This window comes from Nannospalax galili, unplaced genomic scaffold (genome assembly GCF_000622305.1).
Source record: "Nannospalax galili isolate Female #2095 unplaced genomic scaffold, S.galili_v1.0 scaffold309, whole genome shotgun sequence".
In the NCBI taxonomy this organism is placed as follows: Eukaryota; Metazoa; Chordata; class Mammalia; order Rodentia; family Spalacidae; genus Nannospalax; species Nannospalax galili.
In genome coordinates this window covers 726,629-742,162 of record NW_008359589.1, presented here as the reverse complement: position 1 = coordinate 742,162, position 15,534 = coordinate 726,629, and the positions used below count along the sequence as shown (strand labels likewise).

At 40.7% G+C, this 15,534-nt stretch overlaps 1 protein-coding gene across 6 annotated transcripts in view; it reads left to right on the top strand.

Annotated features, from left to right (window-relative positions):
- Positions 1–15,534, top strand: part of Srgap2 (SLIT-ROBO Rho GTPase activating protein 2) — a 300,084-nt gene that overhangs the window by 263,451 nt on the left and 21,099 nt on the right. For all 6 annotated transcript variants that reach the window (XM_008823296.3, XM_008823295.3, XM_017795653.2 and 3 more), the window contains exons 15-17: positions 4,177–4,254; positions 5,196–5,330; positions 7,070–7,175. In XM_008823296.3, coding sequence (XP_008821518.1) covers positions 4,177–4,254; positions 5,196–5,330; positions 7,070–7,175 — 319 coding nt within the window. The remainder of the gene's footprint in view (positions 1–4,176; positions 4,255–5,195; positions 5,331–7,069; positions 7,176–15,534) is intronic.

Here is a 15,534-nt window from a genome sequence, read left to right as displayed (position 1 = left end):
CACTGCTGCACTATACCATTAACCACATTTCCCAAAATGTGACTAAGTGATTCATGAATTTATCAAAAAAAAATGTGTACTGAATATCTAGTATGTTCCAGGAACTATGGTGGTAAAGATTCAAAGACAAAAGAAAGATAAAAATTATATTACTTTGTGTGGATGGATAGATGATAGATAGATAGATAGATAGATAGATAGATAGATAGATAGATAGATAGATAGATAGATAGATAGATAGATAGCCTTCGTTAACCTGGAAAGGGTCTGTGGCTTATCAAGTACTGGGCATTTTTACATCTTCATTGTCTTCATATCCTTTGGGAGAGAAATATTACTGTTCCCATTATATAGATGAGAAAAACTGAAGACTCAAGAAGATGAAAAGAGGAGAATTGTGGGACTACTAAAACTGAATCATGATGAAATTTTTTTTAAACCTATTATTTTCAAGAGGGTAATATGAGTTGGTTGTTGTAACAGTCAGTTCAAGAATTAACTGGAAGAGCAACTCTTAGCAACAACAGTACAGCACAAATTCCCAGTTCCCTTACCCAAGCTGGGGGTGGGGTGGGGGTACATTTTCATGTTAGTGTACACTAAGAAAAAATGAAAAATGATTATTGTGGATTTTTGGTTCTGCATTGTAATAAAATGCCAACTGGCTTTTCTCCTTTCTTTTCTGGAAAATGTATTGTTTCTGTTCTCAGAACTACCACATCAGGTACTCTGAAGATTGTCTGTCATGCCAGCAAGGTGGCTTAGTGGGTAAAAGTGTTTACCATGCAAGCATGGAAATGCAAGTTTGATCTTCAGAACCCACAATGGAAAGTTGTCCTCTGACCTCTACATACATACCATGGTACCTACGCCTGTATGTACACATACCACATGCATGTATACACACATAATAATTTTTTTTAAGTTTAAAGGTTCTGTATGTTGATCGATCAAGAACACAGAGTAGTCCTAATCTAGAGCATCCATTCTCTAGGGGAATCAGAAACCAAACTGAAATAGAGCTCAAGGTATTTCAGACCTGTTGCCTGATTTCTGACAAGTTCATCTCACTTGTTTTTGCCTGGTCCCATGGGCCAAGATTACATTTCTTTGGCCATCAAACCTACAAGGAAGCACTTCACGTGACCCTCTCAAGAAGTTATGAGTACTTCCCCAAACAAAACAGTTTGGTCTCAGATGATATTTCCTTATACCATGTGTTTCTGATGAGTCCCTGGGTATGTGGCTATTTCTGTCAGAGCCTTGCTATTATACATTCTGTGTTTAAACAACAATGTCTGGCTCTTGTACCCCATGTGGTAACTAACATAGTACCACTACACTGACATTAATGGATTTTAATGTTGCCTGCTGTTCTGTGAGGACTATTTGGGAGATTGCTTTAGAGGAACAAACAAGTTACATCTTATTACAAGCCAGATAATCACAGTCCCTCTGCTTACTTTCAATTGAAATCCACAATTTCAGTCTTGGCCTGTGTGGTATACCTCCAAAGATCTAACCAACAGAATTCAGCTCTCCATCACTGCAAGGATAATTCTGAAATAGCCAGCAAAATATAGCATTAGTCTATTATATTCCCCTACATCCAAGGTTTCTCTAGCATGTCAAGGTTTTTGGAGGATTGTACCATCACAGAGAAATACTGACAAAATATTCAAGGAGACCTAAGCTCCTGAGAAAGGCTAAAAGTACTGCTGTAACTAGACATATTAATTAGACCTAGGCCTAGCACTTCCTGGATCTCTTAACTGGTTTTGCAGTTGCATTTGTGGTGCTCTCTATAAGTCATGTCCAAATCCAAACAAGCCAAGACAGCTCCCATCCTCACACCAATAGGTCTTGTGTTTGACACTGAAAACTGAGTCCGTGATTTCATTGTACTCCAATAGGCCCCATGTCTGACAACTAAAAACCAAGTCCATGATTACAACCACAAGAATGCCTTGAGTTCTGGCCCTGGTTTGTGTTGGCTGTGTAACTGAAGTCTGGTCATCAGTCTCCTCATCTAGAAAATGGGATTACTGCTAACCCCAACCATGTAAGCTTATCACTTGGAGTGAGGACCAAACACTTTATTTGTAGGAAAGCATTAGTGGCAATTACTATACAAACTGCATTTTTCCTATTTCTACTCTAACAAAGCTGTGAGATCACCCACTGTATTAGTCAGGGTTCTCCAAAGAAACAGAACCAGTAGGATGAATATATATGTATAGAGATTTATCAGCTTAGCTCACAGGATAGAGTCTGAGTAGTCCAACAATGGCTGCACCACACTGGAGAGGCTGAGAATCCGTAGTCACTCAGTCCACATGGCTGGATGTCTCAGTAGTCCCAATCTGGCACTGAAAGTCTGACGAATTCCAAATGATCAGCTAGTCTTCAGTCTACAGCAGCAAGATGAACTCCCCAGCGAGAGAGAAGGCAAGCAGCAAGAAGCCAGGCATTCTCCTCTGCCATGGCCTTTTATATGGGCTGCCATCAGAAAGTAACACCTACTTTTAGGGTTATGTCTTCCAGCTTCAGATGATCCAGTCAAGAAGATCTCTCTCATTTCAGTTAATCCCAGATGTAGTCAAGTTGACAACCAGGATTAGCTATCACACCCACCCAGGGTTCAGGTACTATTGTGGAAGAGGGGGCAGAAAGATTGTAAGAGTCAGGGGAGGAGGTACATGACCATAAGAAAACAAAGTCTTACAGGCTTCTGGGATCTTGCTCATATGAACTTACAGCAATGGTGACAACATGCACAAGACCCATGCAAACTCAAGCAGACAAAAACCAGCATAGAACTGGGGAAATGGATAGGAGGCCACAACTTTGGAGAACTATTGGAAGCTAATCACCATTGGATGAGAGAGAGATGATCATCTTTAAGGGAGCAGTGATACACAGGCTGAACAGATTCCAGTGGATGAACTCACACCGAGGAACATCTCAGTACACAAGCTTGACTAGGTTGGCCTTAACATATATGACAAAATGCACTAAGTCCTTTGGGCAGGCTGTGGGGGTAGGGAAGTGGATAGGGAAGTGGGGGCTAAATATGATCAAGATGTATTCTATGAAATCACAAACATTTAGTAAAAAACATATTTTAAAAAACTGTGAGGCCAGGCTTGGTGGCTCATGCCTTTAATCCCAGCACTTGGGAGGCAGAGGCAGGCAGATGTCTGTGAGTTCAAGGCCAGCCTGGTCTACCTAGTAAGTTCCATGTCAGTTGGGGCTACAGGGAAACCCTGTCTCAGAAAAGACCAAACAAACAACCAAAACTGTGAAAAGATAAAGTTTTTGTACACATTGTCATGATACAGTATTTGTGTGTATTTTCTTTAGAAAAGGGCAGTAATCAGGGGACCAGTGCCTAAGGACAAAGATCTGGAATCTATCTCTTGATAGATCACTTTTGTTTTCATGGTCTCTGTTTTTTCATTGGTACAGAAAACATTTTCCCTCTAAAGTAGTGGGGGACAGTGCTAAAATATTTAAATCATTGTAACCTCAAACCTTCTCTAATAACTCCTGATGGTACCTACTTTCTTGCCTGTCAAAACCCATCTCCCATTCTTGACCCTAGGTGATAAGGAAGCACCAACAACTGACTTCCCACTTTATCAGTAGGAACAAAAAGCAAGGACAGAAGAGGCACCCACCTGGTAGTCTCCCTTAGAAGCAGAAGAAGCTGTAAATATCCCTTCCCTTAAGTCTCTGGCTTGGTGCTTTCCTCACACTGATGCTTCATCATCATCCCAGTGACTTTCCCAGCCTCCCTGCCCCTGTTTTTATTCTTTGGCCTGAAAAAGAAAAGACAAGATGCTTAAACATATGGTGCCAATAAAGATGACTGTTCTACTAATCTTAGCCCTGGGATATGAACTTGTTTTTCATTTTTTGTTTTTTGTTTTTATTTATTTATTTAATGTATGTGTATGTTTTGCCTGCTTACATGTAAGTACATTGCCCACAGGGGCCAGAAGAGGGTGTCATATCTCCTGGCACTGGAGTTACAGATGGTTGTTAGCTGCCATGTGGGTGCTGGGAACCAAAACCAGTTCCTCTGTAAGGGCAGCCAGTGCTCTTTAACTACTGAGCTACCTTTCTAGCCCTGCTTTTTCTTTTGTTTGACCACCTTACTTTGTTTGTTTCCAGGACTACAGCATGAGGGAATTTTCCGGGTATCTGGATCACAAGTGGAAGTGAATGACATAAAAAATGCCTTTGAGAGAGGTGAGAGGGGAAACAGCCTTAAGATAAGTCCAAATATTTGATAGCCCTGGGGTGTTGACTCCACCTTTTTCCTGAGAGATTCCCTGGGCTTATGAAGCCTATAGATTGCCTTCTTTCTCCAAACTCCCCAGTAGATATGCAAAAAAATGCTGAGGCGTGTCCCATTTTCCTTCCTTCTTAGCCCCACCCATCCTGCCTCATTCCTATGATGATCTGCTAAAACCCCCAAAGTTACTAATATCCAGGCAGTTTATGGCCTCATTTAAAACCCTTGATGGTTGTTAATACCAAGGCTAATGTGCCTATTGAACAGATGATAGATATAGATATATAGATAGATAGATAGATAGATAGATAGATTATAATACCAAGGCTAATGTGCCTATTGAATAGATGATAGATATAGATAGATAGATAGATAGATAGATAGATAGATAGATGATTGATAGATGACAGATTAGATTAGATAGATAGATAGATAGATAGATAGATAGATAGATAGATAGATAGATAGATAGATAGTTTAGATTTTAGGTTTGTGTTATCATTACATTTAATTACAGCTGATATGAAATTTTCCATAGGGATTCTGGGATGACTGTCCTCATAAAACTTGGTATCTTTTGCTATGGGCCAAGAGACATAAGAGGTAGCCAGAGAAGCTGGCCTCCTGGCTTTGTTTTCCCTCCCCAATGGTCTCAGCCCCAGCCTGGTTTCATGGTTCTTGTGAGAGAAACAGTTCCCATGTTCCATCCCCAGACCACAGGGAATGTTGGTTAGTCTGAACAGTCTGCCACATCATGGCCATCATGCTGATCAGAGCACTGATCAAGAGACAAGGACATAAACAGGTCACCCCCTCTCCACCACCTCAGCTTCATCCTATGTGATTTGCCTATCTCACTCTCTTTGCTTTTGGGGTGGGGGCTACTTCCCTGTAGGAGAGGATCCCCTTGCTGGGGACCAGAATGACCATGACATGGACTCCATAGCCGGTGTGCTCAAACTTTACTTCCGTGGGCTGGAACACCCTCTCTTCCCCAAGGACATTTTCCATGATTTGATGGCCTGTGTCAGTAAGTACCATTGCGCCCCACTCATGGCAGCAAGAGATTTAGAAACTTCATGGATTTCTTCATTTCCTCATAAGCTTTTTCAGTAAAGTTTTCCTTTTTCCATTTCTACCAGTGTTTTTCTCCCTTTTATCTCCACTCCTTTATCCCTAGTGGGGAAGGAGGAAGAATGATTTGACAGAATCTAGGACCCAAGTCAAGACACCTGGCTTTTTCCTTTCCAATTTATCTCTGTCATAAACTTCTTTGCATCTCTGGGGTTTATACTCCTTTAGTGAAATGCTTTTATATTTACCTAAAAGACACAGTCTTTTTCAGTTACTTGAGGCTTGTACATTACTGCTTAGACTCTGAATAGTACCAAGGGGAAAACATAAGTGTTAACAATGTTCTCTGCTTGTTGCTTTTACAAACATGGCATGGCTTACCTGCTAGATATACTCATGTGTGCCTTCTGGGAAGAAATGCCCCTGTGCACATTTAAAAGTAGCATTTAATATTTTTCCAAAGAGAAAGATCTCTACTTTCTTCAGAGTTCTCTATTAGGGCTTGTAAAGCTATTCCTAGAAGGCATTCAGTTTGGGTAATGATACTAAAGCATCTGTCACTTGTTTCCATGGAAAACAATCCATGGAAATTTGAATTAATTATCAGGTCATCCAGGAAGCAGACCCTATCTGAATGATGGCCCCAAAGGGTACAGGGAACTATGCCTCTGAAATGCAGAAAAGGTCTTTCTTCCCAGATTGAACAAGGCATTTCTTGCCTCCTGAATTTTCAGTTTGGCTCAGCATTTGGCCTGAGTATTTGTCCCTGTCTCAGTTGTTCTGAGAAAAGCTCAGAGCATCCAAGATCCTGGCTCTCTTTGTTGCCAATGTATTTATTTGTGAGAGTCTATTGGAAAGAAGTTATGTAAGCAGTTACATGCATGCATCCCTTAGGTCATATCCTCATGTCTTTCCCAAGACCAGACCTAGGTGAAATGTCTTATACTGCACTGGAGTTGCCAAGATACACTAAGATTCCTTGGCTGCCCAGTTCTCCCCTACTCTTGCTCCCAATCCAATATTTACCCTTTTTTTTTTTCACATAAAGACACTTAGAAAATGATAGTGTCAGTATGGCACACTGGAAGTGGGGAGACTATTCGTAACAGGTCACAGGCATACCTGAAACTGTCTATAGCACAAAAGTCAAGCATCTTCTGTAGCCTTCTTTATAGGTATTGCTTCCAAGGTCCTGCCACGTCTACCTCTAGCCAGGCTCTATTCATTTTTTCTTAAGATAAAAGAGGAAGAAGGCAACTAGACATGTCCAGAGGCAGAGGTAACCCCTGTGTAGAGGGGTCAGGGCAGGACCTACACAGCCTCTGTCCCTCCTCAGGTGTGGGACCCTCTGAGACTGAGTGTTCAGCAGTCATAGCAGGTCTGAGATCACCTTCTTGTCTGTTGCTACTTAAATAAAAGGATGGTAGATATTGCAGAGGGGTAGACCATACCCAACTCCTCCTGTGCCCAAGAAGCATATACCTTGAATCCAGTATCAGTAAATGTGTGCCCTCTTACAACTGCCCCATTCTGTGGAACAACCAGGATGAAACTCTGGTCACAATCAATACCAGTGCTACATAAAGACTGGGTCTGTTGCTCTATGTGTCACACCTGCTTGTAATGAGAAGCTTCTGACTGTTAATCTCTGGAACTACAGTCACAGTGGAGGATAACACATCTTTCTTCTTTCAGCAATGGACAACCTGCAAGAGAGAGCTGTGCACATCCGGAAAGTCCTTCTGGTCCTACCCAAAACCACTCTGATTATCATGAGATACCTCTTTGCCTTCCTCAATCAGTGAGTAGCCTTCACAGTAAACAACTTGGCTCTGTGTCTGTCTATTCATTCATCTTAACGTACTTATTGAGTATCTACTATGCCAATTGCAGAGCTAGGCTATAAAAATACTTTGTTAAATGGAAAAGGAAAGCCTTTTATGATTGAACTTATGGTCCAGGGAAGGGAAGGGAACAGACAATAATAGATACACCAGGTAGGAGAAGTGTTAAGAAGAAAAAAAGAAGAAAGACAGTGATAGAGTTCAGTTTCAAGAAGAACCAGTTTAGGCAGGTGCTTGCCAAAAAGGCCTAAAAAAACAAGGTATGAACAGTAGCCTAGAGGAAGTAAAAAGCTGACTGTAGACTTGAGTCACAGTAATAGTGAGTCTGAAGTTGGGAAGTGACTCAAAGAGAAACGTGTTATGATCTAATTTAGGTATTTTCAAACCTGACAACTGCTTTCTAGATAAGTTAGTGCATAGGGTCATGAAAAGAAGGGAGACCTATTCCAAGGTTGTTAAATGGTCTAGACAAGGTGTTGAAGGACTGGAAGATAGCAAACAGAGTCAGGCTTGGGGTATATTCTGAACACAGCATTGACAGTACTTGAAAATGGGCTGGGTATAGAGTGTGAGGTAAGAGAAATCATAAAATTTTGACATAAACAAAAGAGAAGTAGTGATGAATTTATGGAGTAAAGAAGAGGAAAGAATCATACCCATATGGATGTGGTTGTTTTAAGAATCTGTTAGACATCCAAAATACTCTAAGCACCTGACCATGGGAGCCAGATCTGGGGAAAACTTGACGTAGAGATACTTTGACATGAGTAACCTATAATGAATGTGGCTAGAAAATGGTCTCAGGACCAGAGTGGTCATGCATGGGCTTAGGTGGGACATTTTTTCTTGTCTAAGCAATGTGCTGTAGCCTCAGACAGTCAGGAGTCCCATGTGACAGTAAAGGAGCAAGCAGGAACATGTGCCTCTTAGGCACCTCTGCCTTCATTTGCTCAACAGTCTAGAGCAAAAGGTATAATCTGGTGGTCAGAGAGGCACTCAGATGTGTTTCCTTCGGGTTCATTGTATTTTGAAAATATTAAACAATATTTAACTATTTGGAAATTCTTTTTAAAATTCTAGAGTTCTGGCTTCTTTAGAAAAGTTAAATCTAACATTACTAGACCTGCATTATGTGGCATTATGTGATTCCTGTGGGGTCAAGGCTGCCTTCTAGGTGAGGCAGGCACTCCTTAGCTTACCATATTCCCTAGTCCTCGCCATATTGTCATCTATCATCATGCTGACTTAGTAGGTTTTCATATAGCCAAGAAATAGTTTTCCAGATTCATGAATCCATCAAAATGGAAACAAAAGATAAGGAGCTAGAATGTTCTAGCACATCGTTTGTTTATGAAGTCTTCATTACATAGTTAATCTATTATAACATTAGAGTCCATTTCACAAGCCTTGTCTACATATTCATGGTCAGCTTGGCCTTAGAGGCATCTGGGTTAGTGGCCCCTGCCTAAGACCTTTTTGGAAAGCCCACATCATCACTCACCCCACTGCTGTTTCTGCAGAACTATGAAGAATCCTGATTCTACAGCCTGCATCCTCCCTAAGGCTTTGTCTGCCCTATTCACTGGCCAAGCTGTGACTCAGCACCCCATCTGTCCTTGAGGTAAATTCCTCATGACTCACTGTGTTCACCTGTGGCCTGGAAACACTGCTCACTCTCCAGTTAGTTCCTTTAGAACCACAAGTCACTGTCTGCTCACATTGACCAAACATACCTTCAACCTAAGCCTACTTTGTCCCCTGTGAACTAGGAACATGATGGTAGTGGCTAAATGGGGTGGCAGGTAGAGGCAGAGAAGATCTAGGATAACTGTTTTCTTTCCCTGAGCTTGCAGAGAAGAGAAACAATAGAATAACCATCATAGAGTATAAGAGACAGTGGCCGTTGTTGAAGAAAGCATGGAAATGGTACTAATTTCAGCCATTAGCTTTGGTTTGTTTACTAATTATGAAACGATTGCTTTGTTCATCAAAGAGATGTTATATTGAAAGGGCTAGAGAGATAACTCAACAGTTAAAAGTATTTCTTGCTCTTTCAGAGGACAAGCGTTCAGTTCCCAGCACCCACATTGGGCAGCTCATAACTACCTGTAACTCCCAACTTCAGAAGATCTGACTCCTCCTTCTTGCTTCCACAGGCATACACCTACATATAAATAAAAAATAAAAATAGCCAGGCATGATGGCACACGCCTTTCATCCCAGCACCAAGGAAGAAGACAGAGGCAGGTGAATCTCTGTGAGACCAAAGCCAGCCATAGAGAGTTCCTGTCCAGCTGGGGCTACAGGGAGAGCCTGTCTCAAAAAATAAAAAATCAAACGTGGAAGATCCAAACCTGAGTACGCCACCTGATATTTGACAAAGGTGCCAAGAACACACAAGGGAGGAAAGACAGCATCAAAAAATATTTTTAAGAGTGTTATATTGAAAAGATACAATATTAATAGTCACAGTCTCTGAAAATAATAAATGCAGGACACAGGTGGTAAAGTCCACCTTGGTAGGAAGATGACAGCTGATACTTATATAGTTGCCAACAAACATATAGAAGAATTTAATAGGTGGTTCTTTATGGAGACTATACCTGGACCCACATTTGGGGATGTGCACTTTGATCCTAACCAGTTTATTCTTGTGTTGTATACATCCTCAATCTCAAGGAACCAAACAAACAAACGTCTCACAGTGTCTGTGGGTTGGCACTCAAGGTACAGCTTAGTTGAAGACTGTAGTCCAAGGTCTCATGTTGTTGTGAAAATGTTGAAGGTCTCACCTGAATGCTCAACTTGGGGAAGTTCTGCCTCCAGACTCACAAAATGTGCTTTATCCTTACAGTGGAATATTATTTAGCTGTGAAAAGAAATGAAGTACTGGCACATGCTGCAACGCAGAGGAGCCTTGAAAACATTGTGTTGCGTGATACCAACCAGATACACACAAAAATATCTAAATATTGCAAGAGTCCATGTATGTGAAATGTCCAGAATAGGCAAATCCATAGAAACAGAAAGTAGATTCTGGTCGCCAGGATCTGAGAGAAGGCTGTCTAGTGAGTGTACGGTTTCTTTTGGAAGTAATGACAATATTGTGAGACTAGATAGTAGAAATGGTTGCATAACATTGTGAATATACTAAATGCCACTGGGTTGTGTGTTTTTTATTGGTTAATTTTTTATTTAGCATACAAAGTGATGGGTTTCATTGTGACTTTGTCATCATATGTATCATTATACCTTGTTCTCATTTGCCCCCTTGCTGACCCTCCCCGGCTCACCCCATCTCGCCGATCCTCTTCCCATCCCTACATAGCCCACACGTCTGCTTTGATGTCACTTGTGTTCCCTTGCCCTTTCTTTCTCCCTTTCCCTTCCACTTAGACCTTTTCATCATCTCTCATAGTTCCCATTCTTTCATATCCTATGCATATATGTGCACACACACATACATTCTATATATGAGAAAATGCGATATTTCTGTTTGTGAATCAACCTTATTTCGTTTCAGGTAATGATCTTTAGTTCTCTCCATTTTCCTGCCAATGTTACAATTTCATTCTTTATACCTGAATAAAATAGCATTGTGTGTAGAAGCCACATTTTCTTTACCCATTTATCTGTTGATAGACCTCTGACCTAGTTCTTTACCTTGTTTATTGTGAATAGTGCAGAAATAAACATGGAAATGCAAATATGTCTGTAATATGTTGATTTAGAATCCTTCAGGAATATACCCAGGAATGGTATAGCTGGGACATATAGTACTTCTATGTTTTATTTTATTTTTTTATTTTTTTGTCTTCTTGAAACAGGGTCTCCTTGTAGTCCCAGCTGACCTGAACTTACTATGTAGACCAGGTTGGCCTTGAACTCACAATGATCCACCTGCCTCTGCCTCCTGAGTGCTGGGATTAAAGGCATGCGCCACCACGCATGGCTCTATGTTTTATTTTTATTTGTTTTGTTTGTTTTTTGAGACTGAGTAACCCCAGCTGGCCTGGAACTTACTCTGTGGACCAGACTGACCTCAATCTCACAGAGATCTGCTTGCCTCTGCCTCCCAACTGCTGGGATTGAAGGCGTGCACCACCATGCGTAGATCACTAGGTCTATTTTTAGTATTTTGTGGCACCTTCATTCTGATTTCCACCAATACTATGTAAGGATTCCTCTTTCCCTACATCTTCATCAGCATTTTCTTGATGGCAGCCATTTTGACTGGTATGAGATGGAATTTCAATGTACCCTTCTCTCTCTCTCTCTCTCTCTCTCTCTCTCTCTCTCTCTCTCTCTCTCTCTCTCTGTGTGTGTGTGTGTGTGCGTGTGTGTGTGTGTGTGTGTGTGTGTGTGTGTGTGTGTGTGTGTTCTTTGGGGTCTTCCAAGTATAGGATCACAAATAGTAATAATTTTGAGCTTTTTAATTTATTTTTTATTTTTAATGTGTATGAGTATACTGCCTGCATGTGTGCAAGTGCACCCATGTCATGCAGTGCTGGCAGAGGTCAGAAGAAGGCATTGGATCCCCTGGAACTGGAGTTACAGACAGTTATTAGTCTGGGTGCTGGGACTTGAACCAGGTCCTTTGCAAGAGCAGTCAGTGCTCTTAACCACTGAGCCACCTCTCCAGCCCCCAAGCTTTTGTTTTCTATTTGTATTTTTTTCTACTTCTTTTGTTTTACTGCTTGAACTAAGATTTAGAGCACTGCATTGAATAAGAGTGTAGAGTGAGCACTCCTGTGTCTCATTCTTGGTTTTAGGGACAAAATGCTTTCAGCTTTCACTCATTTACTATTGCTGCATATAGCCTCATTATGTTAATATATATTCCTCCTATTCCCAATCTCTTTAGGGCTTCTATCATCAATGGACATTGTATCTAGTCAAAGGCCTTTTCTATATTGAGTTCATCTGGTTTCTGTCTTTCAGTCTGTGTGCTATATCACTTTTATTGATTTGTATACATTAAAGTGTCCTTGCATCCCTGAAATGAAACCAACTGGACATGGTATATGATCTTCTTAATGTGTTCCTTAATTTGGTTTGCAAAAATTTTATTGAGAATATCTGAGTCTGCATTCATGAAGAAAATTAGTTTATAGTTCCCATTTTCTGTTGTGTCCTCCAGTTTTGGTATGTTAGGGTAATGTTGGTTTTGTAGAATGAGTTTGGTAATGCTCTTTCCATTTCTGTTTTACAAAGCAGTTGAAAGTGGGGTATTGAAGTCACCCACTGTTACTGTATCAGGACCTATATGATACTAGTTTTCGTTATAAATTTGGGAGCCCCAACATTCAGTTCGTGTATGTTTACAATAGCTTTATCTTCTTGGTGAATTGTTCCCATTGTTAATAAGTAGTGTTCTTCTTTATCTCTTCTGACTAATTTTGGTTTGAAGTCTACTTTTCTCAGATATCAGAAGAGCTATGCCAGCTTGTTTTGTGGCTTTCATTTACTTGACGGATTGGCCTTTGACTCACAGTCTGTGACATTTGCCAATGAGCTGTGTTTCTTGGAGACAACATAGTTGGATCTTGTTTTTTATCCCAGTCAGCTAGACTTTGTTTCCTTATTAGTGGGTTGAGACCAGTTACATGTAACGTTATTATTGAGAAATATTTACTAATTCTTATCATTTCATTGGCTGGTTTTTGAGTAGTTACATTATTATGTATTGTTTTCTTTCACCCCTATTAGTATTAAGGGATTACTGGCTTACTGTGTTGGACGTGATGGATTTCTTTCTAAATCTCCTTTACCCATTCTCATGAGATTTGTTTGCTATGCTCTCATGATTGAGCCTGTTTTTCTTCATTCTGTGTGTATAGTATTGCTTTAGGTATCTTCTGGTATAGTGGTCATGAATTGTGTTCCTTTGTGTTTATCTTGAAATGTCCCTATTTGTCAATTTAAAAAAAAATAGTTTTGCTGAATGTACCAATCTTGATTGGCAGTTGTTTGCTAGGAGCTTTAAATATATTGTTCCATGCTTCCCTGATATGTTATTCTGAAGTGTTTGCCTCTTTTTTTTTTATATAGAGAATTACTTGAGTACTGTGTTTACATCATTTCCACCTCTCCTCTGCCTTCTTTTACCTCCTCCTTTGTCCCTCTCAATTTCTTATTGCTTTTTGTTTTGGGGTGTTTGGGGGGGTTGATTGGTTTTGTTGTTGTTTTGGTCTTTTTGAGACAGGATCTCACAGAGATCCTCCTGCCTCTGCCTCCTGAGTGCTGTGAGTAAAGGCATGTGCCATCATGCCTAACTTTGCTTTGTTTTTTTTTTATTTATTGTTTTTCATTTTATGTGTATGAGTGGTATGCCTGCATGTAGGTAAATGTACCAATGCCGTGCAGTGCCCGTGGAGGACAGAAGAGACTGTCAGATCCCCTGGAACTGGAGCTATGGACAGTTGTTAGCTGCCATGTGGGTGCTGGGATTTGAGCCCGGGTCTTCTGCAAGAACAGTCAGTGTTCTTAACCGCTGAGCCATCTCTCCAGCCCCTTTGCTTTGTAGATTTGACATCTTGTCTTTGTCGTGGAGAAATTCTTCTCAAGTCGGCAGTTCTAAGTCCCTTTTGTGTTTTGATGTCCATTACTTTCTCTAGACTCTATGTGCCTTCATGTCTACCTTAGCTGCTTATTTCTCTCTTCTTAGATTCCTAGGTTTGGGCTCCTGATTTGTCTTAGAATCCATGGACATGGACATTATGGTCATGCTTATTCTTTATTTTCTTTATTGATTGAATATAGATTTCTTTGACCAAGTCCTCCATCCATGATAGTTTCCTCTGTTTTGTTTGGTCACATGTTCGTAATGCTCTCCACGGTGGGATTTTTTTTTTAACTATTATTGAATGAATTCTTCATTTCAAACATTTCTGTTTGAAGGGTGTTTTTTTTTTGTTTGCTTGTTAGTTTTTGGTTTTTGTTTGTTTGTTTTAATATTTTATTTATTATTTTTAGTGCATGAGTGTATTGCCTGCATGCATGTGAGTGCACCCATGCCATGCAGCGCCACGGAGGTCAGAAGAGAGCTTTGGATTCCCCTGGAACTGGAGTTAAGGATGGTTCATAGCCACCATGTGGGTGCTGAGAATCGATCCCACATCCTCTGCAAGAGATGCTCTCAACCACTGAGCCATCTCTCCAGCCCCTATTTGTTTTGTTTTTGAGACAGGGTCTCCCTGTAGCTGACCTGGAACTTACTATGTAGACCAAGCTGGCCTTGAACTCACAGAGGTCCTCCTACCTCAGCCTCCCAAGGGCTAAGACTAAAGGCGTGCCCCCAAAACTCACCATGCACAGCAAGTTTTTTTTTTCAAAATCAGAGTTCGTAGCTGATTTTTTTCACCATTTTCTGTTTTTCATCTGTATTTGGTGGTTTTTGCATCTATTTTGCCAACGTTTTCCTCTGTGTTGCTGATGTCTCTTTCCGGATATTAGGTTGATTTATATATTTGGTTGTATCGCCTTTGAGGTCATTGGTTATTTTTACTTGTGAATATTCCTCTGGCATTTTACCTATTTCAGTTTCTTTGGATTCAGTATTTAAGGGGTTATTTTCAGGAGGAGTTACATGTTGCCTGACTTTTTCATGTTTCTGTTTTGTGATTTGTGCCAGCCACCCTCCCGCTATGTCCGCACATAGCCTTTCCTTCCTCTGTGCACAGTTCAGAACTGTTCTCCTTTTCCTGGAAGGACACTGGTCTTAGTGTTAAGACTCCACATTTATGATCTCATTTAACTGGAATTATCTTCTTAAAGGCCCCATCTCCTAATACAGCCACATTAGGTCTTCAACATAAGAATTTAGGGGACACAGAAGAAATCAGAGAATCAGAGTAGAATTGTTTAATAGTCAAAGAGTTTCATTATAAAAAGGAGCAAAGACATGAGTCAGCCATCTGCCATGGATATAGGAGTAAAACAGGATGCTTTAAGGTAGGAGGCATTAGTGCATGTTGGTAAGTTTAGTAGAAAAGAAAACTGATGATGAATGAAGAGTAAGGGCAATGACTGAGCTAGGACTGAAGATGAGAGAGCATAGAGTTTACTGCATAAGAAGGAAGACAGAACAAGCCAGCCAGTAGATGTGAGTAGTGCAGAGGACCTAAGGAAATGCCTTTGTGGGGCCACTAGAAAGAATCAGCTGGAATTACTTTTTTCTTTCCTGTCTCTTAGATCTGAACCAGGGCAAAGTTTTCAAATCATGGCTGTGGAGAAAGGGATTCTGAGGCCTCCTGTGAAAGCTTTTTGAAGGCCCATCCTTTCTGCTCACCCCCACCTATGTCTGGGGCAATCACT